Consider the following 14,516-nt stretch of genomic DNA (forward strand, 5'->3'; position numbering starts at 1 on the left):
ATTTTGTTAATGATTATTATTATAACCATTATTCATTATTATCCTGACTCCATGTTCAGCGCTCTAGAATCGCCAAGGAAAGAAAGACTGAAGGAAGGGCTTTGTGTGAATACAGATAAAATAGAAAATTTTGACAGAGGACCATATAAGGGAGTGCAAAAAAATATTAATTCCCAAGAGATATTGAAAGGCTGGCAGAGAGATTTGCTAGAAGGGTAGAAATTATTTATCTTTCTTTTCTCACCATTTTCCATCACTATCCTCATTTTGTGCCAACATTCTTCTTTTTCATGTGCAGATCCACAAGAATTCAGAAATAAGGAATGAGAAATCACACAGCAATAACTTTATTCATCCTGCGAGGACTGACAGATGATCCACAACTACAGATTTTGTTTTTTATATTTCTGTTTTTCAATTATATGTTGAGTATAATTGGGAACCTGACTATCATCACCCTCACCTTGGTGGATCCTCACCTGAAAACTCCTATGTATTTTTTCCTTAGAAACTTTTCCTTTTTAGAAGTCTCATTCACAACTTCCTGTATTCCCAGATACCTCTACAGCATATCAACTGGGGACAATACAATTTCTTATAATGCTTGTGCCATGCAACTATTTGCTGTAGTCTTTCTTGGAGCAGCAGAGTTCTTCCTTTTAGCTACCATGTCCTATGACCGTTATGTGGCCATCTGTAAACCTTTACATTATACTACTATCATGAATAACAAAGTCTGTAATCGGCTCCTACTGATTTCTTGGCTGTCTGGACTAATGATTATTCTCCCTCCATTAAGCCTGGGTCTCCAGTTGGATTTCTGTGACTCGAATATTATTGACCATTTTACTTGTGATGCATTTCCTGTGCTAGAGATTTCATGCACAGATACAAAGTTCATAGAGAAGATAGCTTTGATCGACGCTATATTAACACTCATCATCACCTTATTGTTTGTGATTTGGTCTTATGCCTCCATTGTCAGAACCATTCTGAAATTTCCCTCTGCCCAGCAAAGGCAAAAGGCCTTTTCCACTTGTTCATCCCACATGATTGTTGTCTCTATCTCTTATGGAAGCTGCATCTTCATGTATGTCAAATCTTCTGCAAATGAAATGGTAGCTTTGAACAAGGTAGTATCAGTTCTCATGACATCTGTTGCCCCTGTGATGAACCCCTTTATTTATACTTTGAGGAATAAACAGGTCAAACAAGCCTTTAGGGAATTAGTTAAAAAGATTGCAATTTTCATAAAGCACTAAAAGACTGAAGATTGTCAAATGTTAAAAGAAAGTTAGTCTATTATTCTACAATCCATTATAATTTTTCTTGCTTATTATCCTTTGCTATAATCAGCAAAGTTTAATTTTATGCTAACTCATTTTGCCATGCAGCCAGTAGCTTCCTTCTCCCCTGCTGATAATCATCTCACTGTCTCCCATTTTGTTGGAATTTATATTGCTTTCTGTATCTCATTCACTTTTCCTCTAGTCTATGCTACTCCTCTAACTCACTGGCTCAAGCTCACCCACACTCTCAGACAGATTGATATGATGGACGAAGAGCTGGATTTAGAATTAGGAAATTCCAGATTAAAATTCTTCTTCAGAAATTTACTATCTCTGGGACCTTGACAAGTCACAGAATTATAGATTTAGATGAGTAAGAGACTTTCGGTGATATTTAGTCTTTCTCTTTCATTTGATGGGCAAGTGACTTGTCCAAGGTTATCCAAGGTAATAAATGGCAGAGATGGCATTTCAATCAAGGCCTCTGACTCCAAAGCCAATTTTCTTTTTCACTGTTGTAAACTATCTTTCCCTGGAATCATAATCAAGCCAACTTTGCCATTGCAGAAGGAAAAATTCTGTCCACCTATAGTCTTGGAGATGCACTCTTTATCCCTTATATTTTCTACATAAAAAAACATTTCTCTGTGGCTACCATCCCTCTATATGTGTTATTTCTTTGCTGTTAGAATATAAGCTCTTTGAGAGCAGAATCTATCCTGGTTTTTTGTTTTTTCTATTAGTAGTTCAATTCTCACCACAGCAGTACATAGTACTTTACAGGGAGTAGACTTTATAGGGAGTTATGCAGTCTATTTAGGACTTTGATAGCAATCCTGAATATGTCATTCTTTTGGAAGATCTTTACTACCTGCAAAATGGAAATGGGTGGACTAATTGGCTTGTAATGTTTCTTCTACTTCTTAATCTATGAAGCTTCAAATCTATCATTTTGTACCTGTTTTCTGCAGGGATATAGTATTATCTGAAGAATGAGACTTTATCTTTCCATACATCTTAAATGCATTTCCTTTATCTGAGAAAAGTAGAGTGGACATGGGAATTATCTTGCTTTTTTATTGACCCATGTTTTCTGTGTAATAGAATAGAAACTCTCTCTTTTAAAAAAATGTATTTAACTTGTTTGTACTTGCATGATAGAATAGGGATTCCTTTTCTTTTTCTGTAAATGACAAAAAAAGAACCAAATTCTGAGGTTGCCAATAGAAACCCTAGGATGAGGAATAGAAATGCAGCTGAACAAAAGTCATTGAACAAAAGTCTCCAGTGCACAAATAATAAAACAAATGTAATTTCATATGACTGTGAAGTCATGTCATATCTAACAAGTTAACAAAGATAATAAATTAGTGTGAGGGAAATCTTGTGAAAACAGATACACTAACATGACATATTAATGAAACTATAAAATGGTCCATCATTTCAAGAAAATAATTCTACACTGAAAAATTTAAACTGTTCATGAAATAGGAGCCATTGATACCTGTATTGTCTATAAATACTGAGTATACAAAGCACAGGAAACATCATATATTTGGGGAATTTTTCATTCTTCAGAGGTTGCCTGTTTGTACTATAGGGAAACCAGGCTCCTATTGTCATAATTTTACACCTGTCTGATATTCATGATGAACAATTTTATGATGGGCTCTATCTAAAGGACCCTCCTGGTTAGTTATCCAGAAGGACGGAGGTAGGGGAGGAAAAAAGGGTACCTAAAAATAGACATGAATGAAGCAAGAAACAGTTTTACTCTTTTACTTATAGGGCAATGCTAAGCAACAAAGAATTATGTAAGGATTGTTAGCACGTGAGATGTCTTATTGAGTCAGTTGTAGCAGGACTTCTTGTTAGGTATTTCACCCTCACAGAGTAGAGCCTAATCAAAGCCAAGAAGGCATTTTCTTTTCCTTCAATTTGTCTTGTGGCTGGTCTGACACCAAACATGTTTCTGCAGCAACTGTGAAAGGAGCTAACATCCCACCACAGGTATGCTCATGAAAGTGGTGTTTTCTTTGTATTAGTTGTCTTTCATGATTTTGTGAGGCCTATATACAAGAAATTAAAAAGAGGAGGCAACCTTATCACAGACAGTGGATGCCTGTTTTGCCTCAAAAAATGTGATAGCATGTGGCTTGTGAACTAGTGGAGGGAAGGGCATCCTCACACCAATGCTCTCAAGCTGGAGTATTTCAAGACCAGCAAGACAAAGGCTTGAAGAGTAGTAATTGCCTCTTTGGGATATCCAGAGTACTGCTCAGTAACCAACAATATCCTTGTGACAAATAAGAAGAATATTTTTGTATTTTCTATTTTTGTATATTCTAAGTTGGGGAGTTTCTCAGAATGTGGGTCTAGCCAGGTCCCTAAAAACATTTCAAAGCAAATGCAAGTTAATTATCTATTGTTTTGGATTAGCCATTGCTCTGCTCACCTACATTAGCATGGATGATTGAAAAGTCATTACATTTTTGTTTTTGAAAAATAAAATCAACAGGCCACCTATTTTATTAGAGCTTGGAATATAACATATGTCTTTGTAGCATTTGAGCAATCATGCTTTTTATACAAAAAGTGATGTAGTAAATTACAGCCATCAAGGAAAAGGTATAGCACCAGAGCTATAAACATTACCTTGACCATAATAGGGGAGGAACACACAGGCATTGGACCTAAGAGTCATCTTCTAGTCTTGATTATGTATCCCTCTGTTCCTCCCTTCCCTCTTTTTTCTCCCCTTCCCTCTTCTTTTTCCTTTCCCCTCATTTCTCTCCTTCCTTCTCTCTCTCCTTGTGCCATTAGCTCATGACCCCAATTAAAATCATAAAAATGCTGACAAATGAAAAAAGAAATAAATAAAACTAAACAACACCCCCAAAGCAAACCTAATGGAATATATTTGTATCGATCAAAAGGGGGAGAGGAAAGGAATAAGCCTTTATATGACTTCTGATTTTACATAATTATTTCATTGGAGCATCACAGCAAGCTTGCTAAATCCTGTTAGAATTATCGCTTTGCAATTGAGTAAGCTGAGCTGAGAGAGGTCAAAATAACTTGCTTGCAGTAACACACAGCTAGAAATTTCCTGAGTCTAGATTTCAACACATCTCCCCAATTCCATTCTGAGTAGTCTACCCACTGAACAATCATTATCTTTCAAAAGTGGGAAATTTTCTGATCTAAACCTTCAAATATTTCTGTTAAGATAGAATTCACCAGAAAGTTATATTTAGGAAAGACCTTAGTTTTTTGTTTTTGTTTTTACTTGAGATAGCTCTTCTATGACTTCTCAAAGGTAACAAATAGCGAAGAACAATCTCTTTATTTAGTATACTTGTGCTGAAGGTCTTTTGGCTAGAACTAGCTAAATTACCTCTCATGCCTGGAGTATTCTTTTTACTGCCTCTTTAGAATCTCTGGCTTTCTTTAGGATTCCTCAAATGTAATGTTTTTAAGGAAAACTTTTCTAGTTCTTTTAGATACCAGAGCCTTTCTGTTTAAGATTAGCTTTAGTCTCTCCTACATATATCTTATTTGTACCCATTATTTACATGTTGCCTTATTAGAATAAGAATTAAAGCTGAAGAGTAAGGATTGTTTTCTTTTCTTTGAATTCTCAGCAGTACAATGCTTGGTACCTAGTCATTGCTTTTCAAGTCAACATGCACTTATTAAGAACTTAACATGTGCCAGGGACTGATAAGCTCTGAGGACACAAAAAAAAGACAAAAATATTGCCTGCTCTCAAAAAGACAGTCAGTGAAAATGGAGTTGGGAGATGGAATAAATACTTCGTGGGAGAAACAGCATGGAAACCAGTGTCACTGGATCTAAGAGTCAGTAGTGGGGAATAAGGTATAAGAACAATAGAAAGTTAGAAAGGTTAAAGTGAAGAGATTTAAAATTCAAACAGAGGGTTTATATTTGATCCTGGGGTTATAAGGAGCCATGGAACCAGAGTCTTGAAGTAGGGAAAATTTTTGATTTTGCCTTTTGATTCTGGCTTTTTACATTAATGGTTTCTTTTAACTGATCAATTTCTGTAAATGGTACTTAATAATAGGTATCATTTTTAGTATTCTTCTTCAGAAAATAACAATTGTAATAGTGCATGGAATGATGCTTTGCATCTAGGTGTTGATAGTGTCAGAGGAGAGAAGGGATAATAGAAGTATTGTGGGAAGGTAGATAGACATAGACAGGATTTAGCAACACATCACATAGAAGAGAGAAATGAAGATGGCATCCAGGTTACACACTTGGTTGACTTGGAGAATTTATCATTAATAGAAAAATTTGTAAGAGTGAATCATTTGGGGAGCAGAATGATAAATTCAGATTTGGACATGTTGATTTTAACATGCCCATAGGACACTCAGTTTGAGGTATTCATTAGATAGTTGGAGATATGAGAATGGAATTCAGAAGAGAAGTTTGGACTGAACAAATCAGCATGCATTGAATCCCTGTCTAATTTTCAGTTTCCTTTTTTTCTTTCTGAGACAATTGGGGTTAAGTAACTTGCCTAATTAAGCGTTAAGTGTCTGAGGCCAGATTTGAACTCCGTTCCTCCTGACTTCAGGGTTGGTGCTCTATCCACTGCACCAACTAGCAGCCCCTCAATTTCCTTTTTAAGATTATGACCTAAATCCTGTCCTCATGTCCAAATGTTCCCTTTGGTGCTTTCTTAGGGTCTCTCCTTTTTAATAACCATACTGTACATTCTCATCAATAAGTCATGAATATATTTTGATACTAGACATAACCCCCCAAAATAGGTTTAAAAAAAGAAAAGGATCTATATGTAAAAATATTTATAGCAGCTCTTTTATCAGGGCAAATAATTAGAAATTTAGGGGATGTCCATTATTTGGAGAATGGCTAAATAAATTGTAGCATGTGACTATGATGGAGTATTATTGTTTTATGTGAAATGATGAGCAGGATGCTATCGGAAAAACCTGGTAAATCCTCCATGAATTCAAGCAAAGTGAAATGTACTGTGCACAAAGTAATAGCAATGTTGTGGGATGATCAACTAAATGATTTTGCTATTCTCAACAGTACATGATCCAATGCTACTCTTATGATGACTTATGATCCTATCCATACCCAGAGAACTAATTGTGTCTGAATAAAGATTAAAGCATACTTTTATAAACTTTATTTTTCTTGACATTTTTTTTGAGGGGGGAAGATTTATATTTTCTTTTGCAACATGACTTTTATAAAAATGTTTTGTATAACTTTTCATAGCCTTCTTAATGGGGATTTGGGTAAGGAAGAGGGAAGAGAACCTGGAGTTCAAAGTTTTTTTTTTTCAAATTAAAAATTTTATTTTCTGAGATTTATTATCAATATCTCTGTAAATAGCTTGGTTTTCCATAAATGATAAATTATATATGTTGAAGGGAATTTTAACTATACACCTTATATTTAATTAAGATTATTTTTTTTGTTTTTTTGTTTTATTTATTTATTTATTTATTTATTTTTTTATTAAATAACTTTTTATTGACAGAACCCATGCCAGGGTAATTTTTTACAACATTATCCCTCCTCACTTCTTTCCGATTTTCCCCTCCTCCTCCACCCTTCCTCAAGATGGCGTCCTATACATTTAAATAGAACAGTAGATCTTGGATACAATATGTGTGCAGAACCGAACGTTTTCTTTTGCTCAGGGAGAATTGGATTTAGAAGGTATAAATAACTTGGGAAGAAGAACAAAAATGCAAGCAGTTTACATTCATTTCCTAGTGTTCTTTCTTTGGGTATACTGCTTCTGTCCATCCTTGATCAATTGAAACTAAGTTAGATCTTGTCTTTGTTGAAGAAATCCACTTCCTTCAGAATACATCCTCATACACTATCGTTGTTGAGGTATAAAATGATCTCCGTTTCTCATTTCGCTCAAATCAGTTCATGTAAGTCTCCCCCAATCCTCTCTGTTTTGTCCCCATTTCACAGAACAATAATTTCCATAACATTCATATACCACAATTTACTCAACCATTCGTGGACATCCATTCATTTTCACCACCACCAAACAAGGCTGCCACAAACATTTTGGCACATACAGATCCCTTTCCTTTCTTTTTTCCCTATCTTTTGGGAAAGCCCAGTAGAACACTGCTGGATCAAAGGAGCACATTTGATAACTTTTGGGCATAGTTCCAAATTGCTTCCAGAATGGCTGGATGATTCCAACCACCAACAATGTATCAGTGTCCCTGTTTTCCTGCATCCCTCAACATTCCGGTTATCATTCCTTCATTCTAGCCAATCTGACGGGGTGGTTATCTCAGAGTTGTCTTAATTTCTTTCTTGATCAATAGTGATTTGGAATATTTTCATTGAGTAGTAATAGTTTTAATTTCATCATCTGAAAATTGTCTGTTCATATCCTTTGACCATTTATCAATTGGAGAATGGCTTGATTTCTTATAAATTAGAATTCTCTATATTTTTGTGATCCTTTATCAGAACCTTTGACTGTAAAAATGTTTTTCCCAGTTTATTGTTTCCCTTCTAATCTTCCCGCATTAGTTTTGTTTGTCAAAACTTTTCAATTTGATATAATCAAAATTTGCTTTTGGTTAATGATCTTAGTTCTTCTTTGGTCATAAATTCCTTCCTTTCCACAGGTCAAGAGGTAAATATCCTATTCTTCCAATTTATTTATGATCTCCTTTCTTTATGCTTAGAGCAAACCCATTTTGACCTTATCTTGGTGTACGGGTTTAATTTGAGTCAATGCCTAGTTTCCTCCCAATTTTCAATTTTCCCAGCAATTTTTGTCAAATAATGCATTCTTTCCCCCAAAACGGGGTCTTTGGGTTTTCAAACCTAGATAATTAAAGTTATTGGTTTTTGTCCTTTAACCTAACCTATTCCATTGATCAACTAGTCTATTTCTTAGCCAATACCAGATAGTTTTAGTAACCCGCCTTATAATATAATTTTAGATCTGGTACAGCTAGGCCACCTTCATTTGATTTTTTTTTCATTAATTCCCTTGAAATTTTGACCTTTATTTTCCATATAATTTTGTTTTTTTTTCGGGGTCATCAAAATATTTTTTGGAATCTGATTGGTATAGTGCTAAATAAATAGATTAGTTTAGGTATTTTCATCTTTATAATATTTTGCCCAACCAAGACATTTAATATTTTTCCATTAAGATCAGACTTAATTTGTGTGGAAAGTGTTTTTTAGGGCAAAAGTTTTGATTTTCCCTTCAGATAGATTCCTAAATATTTTATACTATCAGTATTACTTTAAATGGGATTTCTCTTTGTAACTCTGACTATTGGATTTTTTAGTGATATATAAGAATGTGATGACTTTGTGGGTTTATTTTATAACCAAACTTTTAAAATTGTGGATTATTTCTAAAACTTTTATAGAATCTCTGGGGATCTTGGATACCATCTATCACAGAAAGAGGATAATTTGGTTTCCTCATTGCCTATTCTTATTCCTTTAATCTCTTTCCAGCTTTATTGCCAAAGCTAGCATTTCTATAAATATTAAATAGTAATGGTGATAGTGGGCAACCTTGTTTCACTTTGATTTATTGGGAATGGTTGCAGTTTGTCCCCATTACAGATGATGCTTTTGCTGGTTTTCAATAGATGCATGTTATTTAAGGAAAATCCATTTATTCTTATATTGTGTTTTTAAAGGAAGAAAAGTTGGATTTTATCAAAATGCTTTTCTGCATCTATTGAATGATCATTGGTTTTTTTAGTTTGGTTATTAATATGGCCAATTTGTATATTTTCCTAATATTGACCAACCCTGATTCCTTATAAATCCTATTGATCATGGTGAATTATCCGGGATGATTTTCTGTGTCTTTTGCTAATATTTTATTTGATTTTTAGACAATTCATTAGAGATTGGTTTATAGTTTTCTTTCTTTTTCAGCCACCTGGTTTAGGTATCATACCAGTCTGTGTCATAAAAGGAATTTGGTAGGACCCTTCATTCCCTACTTTTTCAAATAGTTTATAAAGCATTGGGACTAATTGTTCTTTTGAATTTGGGTAGAATTCCCAAAAATCCATCTGGTCCCTGGAGATTTTTTTTTGGGGAGTTGATTAATACTTTTCTATTTCTTTTCTGAAATGGGACTATTTAAAATTTCTTCCTCCTTGATAATCCCGGGGTTATATTTTGGGAGTCATCCATTTCATTTAGGTTATCAAATTTATTGGCGTAAAGTTGGGCGAATTATTTTTTTTTCCTTTCAGGGGAAAGTTCTCCTTTCATTTTAAGACTACTAATTTGATTTTCCTCTCCCTTTTTTGTGATTTTAAAAGGTTTATCAATTTTATTGGCATAAAACCAACTCTTAGTTTTATTTATTGTTCAAAGTTTTTTTTATTTCAATATTAATTTCTCCTTTTAATTTTAAATTTAAGTTTAGTAATTATTGGGGGTTTTTAATTTTTTTTTCTGCTTTTTAAGTTGAAATTCTTGACCTTCTCTTTCTCTATTTTTGTTCAATGCCTCTAAAGATTAAAGTTTCCCCTTACCACTTTGACCATCCCAAAATTTTTATGTCCACCATTTCATTATCTTGAGTGAAGTTATTAATTGTGTCATAATTTGCTGTTTCACCCAATCATTCTTTAAGATGGGGAATTATTTAGTTTCCAATTACTTTTTTTGATTTGTTTAACCAACTTTTTTGTTGAATGTAGTTTTTTGTTGCATTGTGATCTGAAAAAAAGATTTACTTTTCTGCCTTCCTGCATTTAATTTGGGTCTTTATGTCCTAATTAGTCAATTTTTATGTGGCCAGGCTGGAAAGGAAAGTATTCTCCTTTTCTATCACCATTCGTTTTCTCCCGGAATCTTCTACCTACCTTTCTAATATTCTTTTATTTTAATTTCTTTCTTTTTGTTTTGTGATTTGTTTTCTGATCTGGAGTGCAAGAAGGGGTCTCCGCATATGTTTTGCTGTCTATTTCTTCCAAACTCTTAACTTTTCCTTTGGAAGTTAGATGCTTACTACTTGGTATATATGTTTAATACTGATTTGCTTCATTGTCTATATCCTTTTAAAGATATAGTTTCCTTCCTTATCTCTTTTAATTAGATCAATTTTGCTTTATTGATCTGAGGGTAAGGATGGCTACCCCTCTTTTTGATTCACCAACTAATAGATTCTGCCCAGCCTTTACCTTCTTTATGTATCTCCCTGTTTTAAGGTTTTTTGTAAACAACATATTGTAGGGTTCTGACTTTGATCCAGTCTGCTATCCCCTCCTTTTGGGGGATTCTCCCATTCCATTTATGGTTAAATTACTAATTTTATTTTTTTCCCAATATCCCCAGATTATGCTTTTTTTTTGTTGCCTTCCTTCCCTTCCTTGAAAATTATTTTTTGCGTCACCCAGCCTCCCTCTTTATATCCCCCCTCCTCCCTTTGAATCCTTCCCTTTCTTGTCCCTTCACTTATTACTTTTTTCCTTTTCCTTTTCCTCCCCACTTTTAATGAGGTGAAGAAGATTCTTTAAAACAAATGTTCAATTATTTCTTCTTTGAGCCAACTCGTGGAGTAAGTTCCACAATGTTCCTCCTTCTCTTGTTCCTCAGATAGTGGTTTTTGTTCATCGGCGCATAAGTTTCCCCTTTTTATCTCCCCTTTTTCGCCTATCCCTTTTCCATTTCTCTTCCCTTTTTTTTTCTATTCCCAGTAAAATCAAATTTACATGTGATTTTATGTATATCCCAACAAAATACGTTGTCAAGAGTTCCTTTTACCTTTTTCTGCTTGTCTTGAGTCCTGTTTTTGGAGATCAAATTTTTTGTTTAAGTCTTTTTTTCTTTAGAAACAAAGATGGAATTGCTCTGTTTCATTAAATGTCCATCTTCTTCCATGGAAAAAAAAATGCTCAGCTTGCTGGTAATTTTCTTGCTGCATTCCAAGTTCTTTTCCCAGGATATCAAACCAGGCCCTTGATCCTTTAATGTTGGGCAGCCAGATCTTGTGTGACCCTTATTTGGGACCTTGGTATTTAATGTTTTTTCCTGGATGCTTGTAAATTTTTCTTTAACTGAAAATTCTGAAGTTTGCCCAATATTCCGGAGCTTTATTTTAGGGTCTTTTTGAAGGTGTTGATGAATTCTTTCCCTTATTTTACCTTTTGGTTCTATTACTTCTGGCAGTTCTTTTTTTTTTAATTTAAAGCCTTTTATTTACAGGATATATACATGGGTAACTTTACAGCATTAACAATTGCCAAACCTCTTGTTCCAATTTTTCACCTCTTACCCCCCCCCCCCCCCCACATGGCAGGATGACCAGTAGATGTTAAATATATTAAAAAATAACTTAGATACACAAAAAATATACATGACCAAAACATTATTTTGCTTACAAAAAGAATCAGACTTGAATTATTGTACAATTAGCTTGTGAAGGAAATCAAAAATGCATGGGTGCTAAAATAAAGGGATTGGGAATTTAAGTAATGGTTTTAGTCATCTCCCAGAGTTATTTTTCTGGGCATAGATAGTTCTTTCATTCCTCCATTGAAATGTTTGGTTGATCTGTTGCTGAGGATGGCCATCCATCAGAACTGGTCATCATCAGTATTGTTGTTGAAGTATATAATGATCTCCTGGTCCTGCTCATTTCACTCAGCATCAGTTCGTTAAGTTCTCCAGGCCTTTTAAATCATCCTTTTATTTCAAGAAATAATATTCCATAATTTTCATATACCACAATTTATTCAGCCATTCTCCAACTGATGGACATCCTTTCAGTTTCCAGTTTCTAGCCACTACAAAAAGGGCTGCTGGGCAGTTTTCTTTAATAATTTCCTGTAAAATAGTATCTAGGCTCTTTTTTTCATCATATTTTTTCGGGTAGTCCGATGATCCTTAGGTTTTCTCTCCTTGATCTATTTTCCAGGTCCGTTGTTTTTTCAAGTAAATATTTGACATTTTTTTCCAATCTTTCAGTTTTTTGGTTTTCCTGTCTCAATGAATCAGTTATTTCTATTTGTTCAGTTCTAATTTTTAGCTTGTTATTTTCTTCATTAGCTTTTTTTACTTCTTTTTGTATATGTCCGATTGAGTTTTTAAATGAGTCATTTTGCTCTATGGAATTTTTTTCCATTTCACTAATTTTTTTTTTTTTTTTTAGTGAGTTATTTTCTTTCTCCAATTCACAAATTCTGTTTTCCCTGCACTTCTTGGGAGTTTTTTACCTTTTCCAGTTCACATTTCAGGGAGTTGTTTTCCACTTTGTCAAATTTTTCTTTTAGTGAGTTATATATCTTTTCTGTACTCTCTTGCATAGCTTCTCTTTCTTTCCCCATTTTTCTTCTAGTTCTCTTTTAAGGTTTTTAATAGTCTCTTCTAGGAGAGCCTTTTGTATTGGGGAGCAACAATTGTCTGGAGACTGTCTGCTATTAGTCTCTTCAGGGTTGAAAAGCTGTTCTCTTTCTGAGTAGAAACTATCAATTGCCCTTTTGATTTTCTTACTCATTTTGTGAAAGCCTTTAGAGTCTGCCTTCAGGGCCAGGAGGTTACCAGCTTCCTCTACAGGGCAGCCAGAGGTGTATGGACGGGTAGCTGTCCTCTTAGCCGGCTGCAAAAAGCAGCGAGGTACTGGAGTGCTCTGGGAAAGAGTTCACCCCTGGGAAGTAACTCAGGCCTGCAGGGCAGAGCTGGGAAAGTGCCCTGCAAAGAACCCCAACTGTGTGAGATAACGACTGCCCTGGGGCTAGACACTGAGCACTGAGAGTTTCACTATCCCAAGCCAAATCCTGCTCTGGGGCTGTGGGTATTAGCAGTTGAGTAGTGAATGGATTTGCAGGACCGCAAGTGTCTCTGCTTTGGGAAGCATAGTCCTGTTGGGGAAGTTCTATTGCCCCAGGCCGAGCCCCGCACTGTGCTGATTAGAGGCTGCCCAGGCTGTGCCCCCCTGCCATGTGGGTTTGTAACTGCCCCCGCAAAAGCCCCGAACTGCAGGATGTGGCTGCAGGGCTGTGTTTCAGTCTCCTGAGTCACTTCCCGGGTTTGAGTAGGTACAGCCAGTGTTAGGTTCTGGCGTTTTTTTAGAGTCCCCTCTGTTCCAGGCTTTAATTTCTCTGCCAGTTTACTGCTTTGTAATCAAGGCAGAGCAGTTAGCCTATAGCAGAGTGGTCTCTATAACTTCTCTAGCCACAGAGATCACCCCCGCCCCTGGTCTGCTCAGGATGCTAGCCTCTCCCTGCCTGTCCTGGTCTGTTTCTGGCCCCTCAAGGCAAACCTTTCCTGGCGATCTTCCAGATTGACTTCAGCAGGTAAGTTGTATGCTTCTGATCTTCATGAATTTAAGCAGTGAAGAGCTATTTCTGAGGCTGGATAAAATAGTTGGTTATGAGGGGAATGAGAGGAGCTTAGAAAGTCGCGTGTGCTTTCTCTGCCATCTTGGCTCCGCCCCCCTGGAGTTCAAAGTTTTAAAAGCAAAAGTAAAAATGGCTTTACATGTAACTGGGGAAAATAAAAATATTAAATAAATGCTTAGTGATAGATTAGTGAATTTAATTTTCTTCAGAGATCCAGTTTACTTATGCCCCAATTTTTTCTTTTTATAATTAAAAAATAAATTTTGTTTTTATAATACATTCTTTAGGAAGTTATGAGGTTTTTACTGCTTACATTTCTTAGATATTTTTATGGCATTTTTGTATACAATGTAAATGTTTATTGTTCTGGCTTTTTACATTAATAGTTTCTTTTAACTGATCAATTTCTGTAAATGGTACTTAATAATAGGCATCATTTTTAGTATTCCTCTTCAGAAAATAAACATTTTTCCAGACTATTTTTATTTAGATGTTTTCTTTCTCATTATCTAGATTCATTTTTCTCTCAGAGAAAAATATTAAAATGTACAATTATTATCTTTAAAATCTATATAGTTTTTCCACTGAGTTAGTTTTCATTTATGGTGTTAGTGCTATGCCACTTAGCAATATATATTTAATAAAATTCTTCGTGATGCCTTAAAACATAATCTATTTTTCTTTTTTATGATCTTGACCTCATGAGTTTTTGTTGTTATCTATACAACTGCAGAAATTTTTGAGTTTTATTATCTTGAGATATTTTTCTCCAGTTCCTTATTTTTTTTCTTTTTTTCTTTGCATGCAACAAATAGCTGGATTTTATTTTCTTACGCTTTTTCTCATTATC

At 34.8% G+C, this 14,516-nt stretch overlaps 1 protein-coding gene across 1 annotated transcript; it reads left to right on the top strand.

Annotated features, from left to right (window-relative positions):
• Nucleotides 1–314: 314 nt before the first annotated feature.
• On the top strand, nt 315–1,262 carry LOC100916745 (olfactory receptor 6C2-like). The gene has a single exon (XM_003772147.3). The coding sequence runs from the start codon at nt 324–326 to the stop codon at nt 1,260–1,262; it is 939 nt and encodes a 312-aa protein (XP_003772195.2). The 5' UTR covers nt 315–323.
• Nucleotides 1,263–14,516: the final 13,254 nt, after the last annotated feature.

This window comes from Sarcophilus harrisii, chromosome 5 (genome assembly GCF_902635505.1).
Source record: "Sarcophilus harrisii chromosome 5, mSarHar1.11, whole genome shotgun sequence".
NCBI lineage: Eukaryota > Metazoa > Chordata > Mammalia > Dasyuromorphia > Dasyuridae > Sarcophilus > Sarcophilus harrisii.

What these genes read in the sequence shown, in the direction of transcription:
- LOC100916745 (XM_003772147.3), top strand. Translation starts at nt 324, where the DNA reads ATGAGAAATCACACAGCAATAACTTTATTCATCCTGCGAGGACTGACA.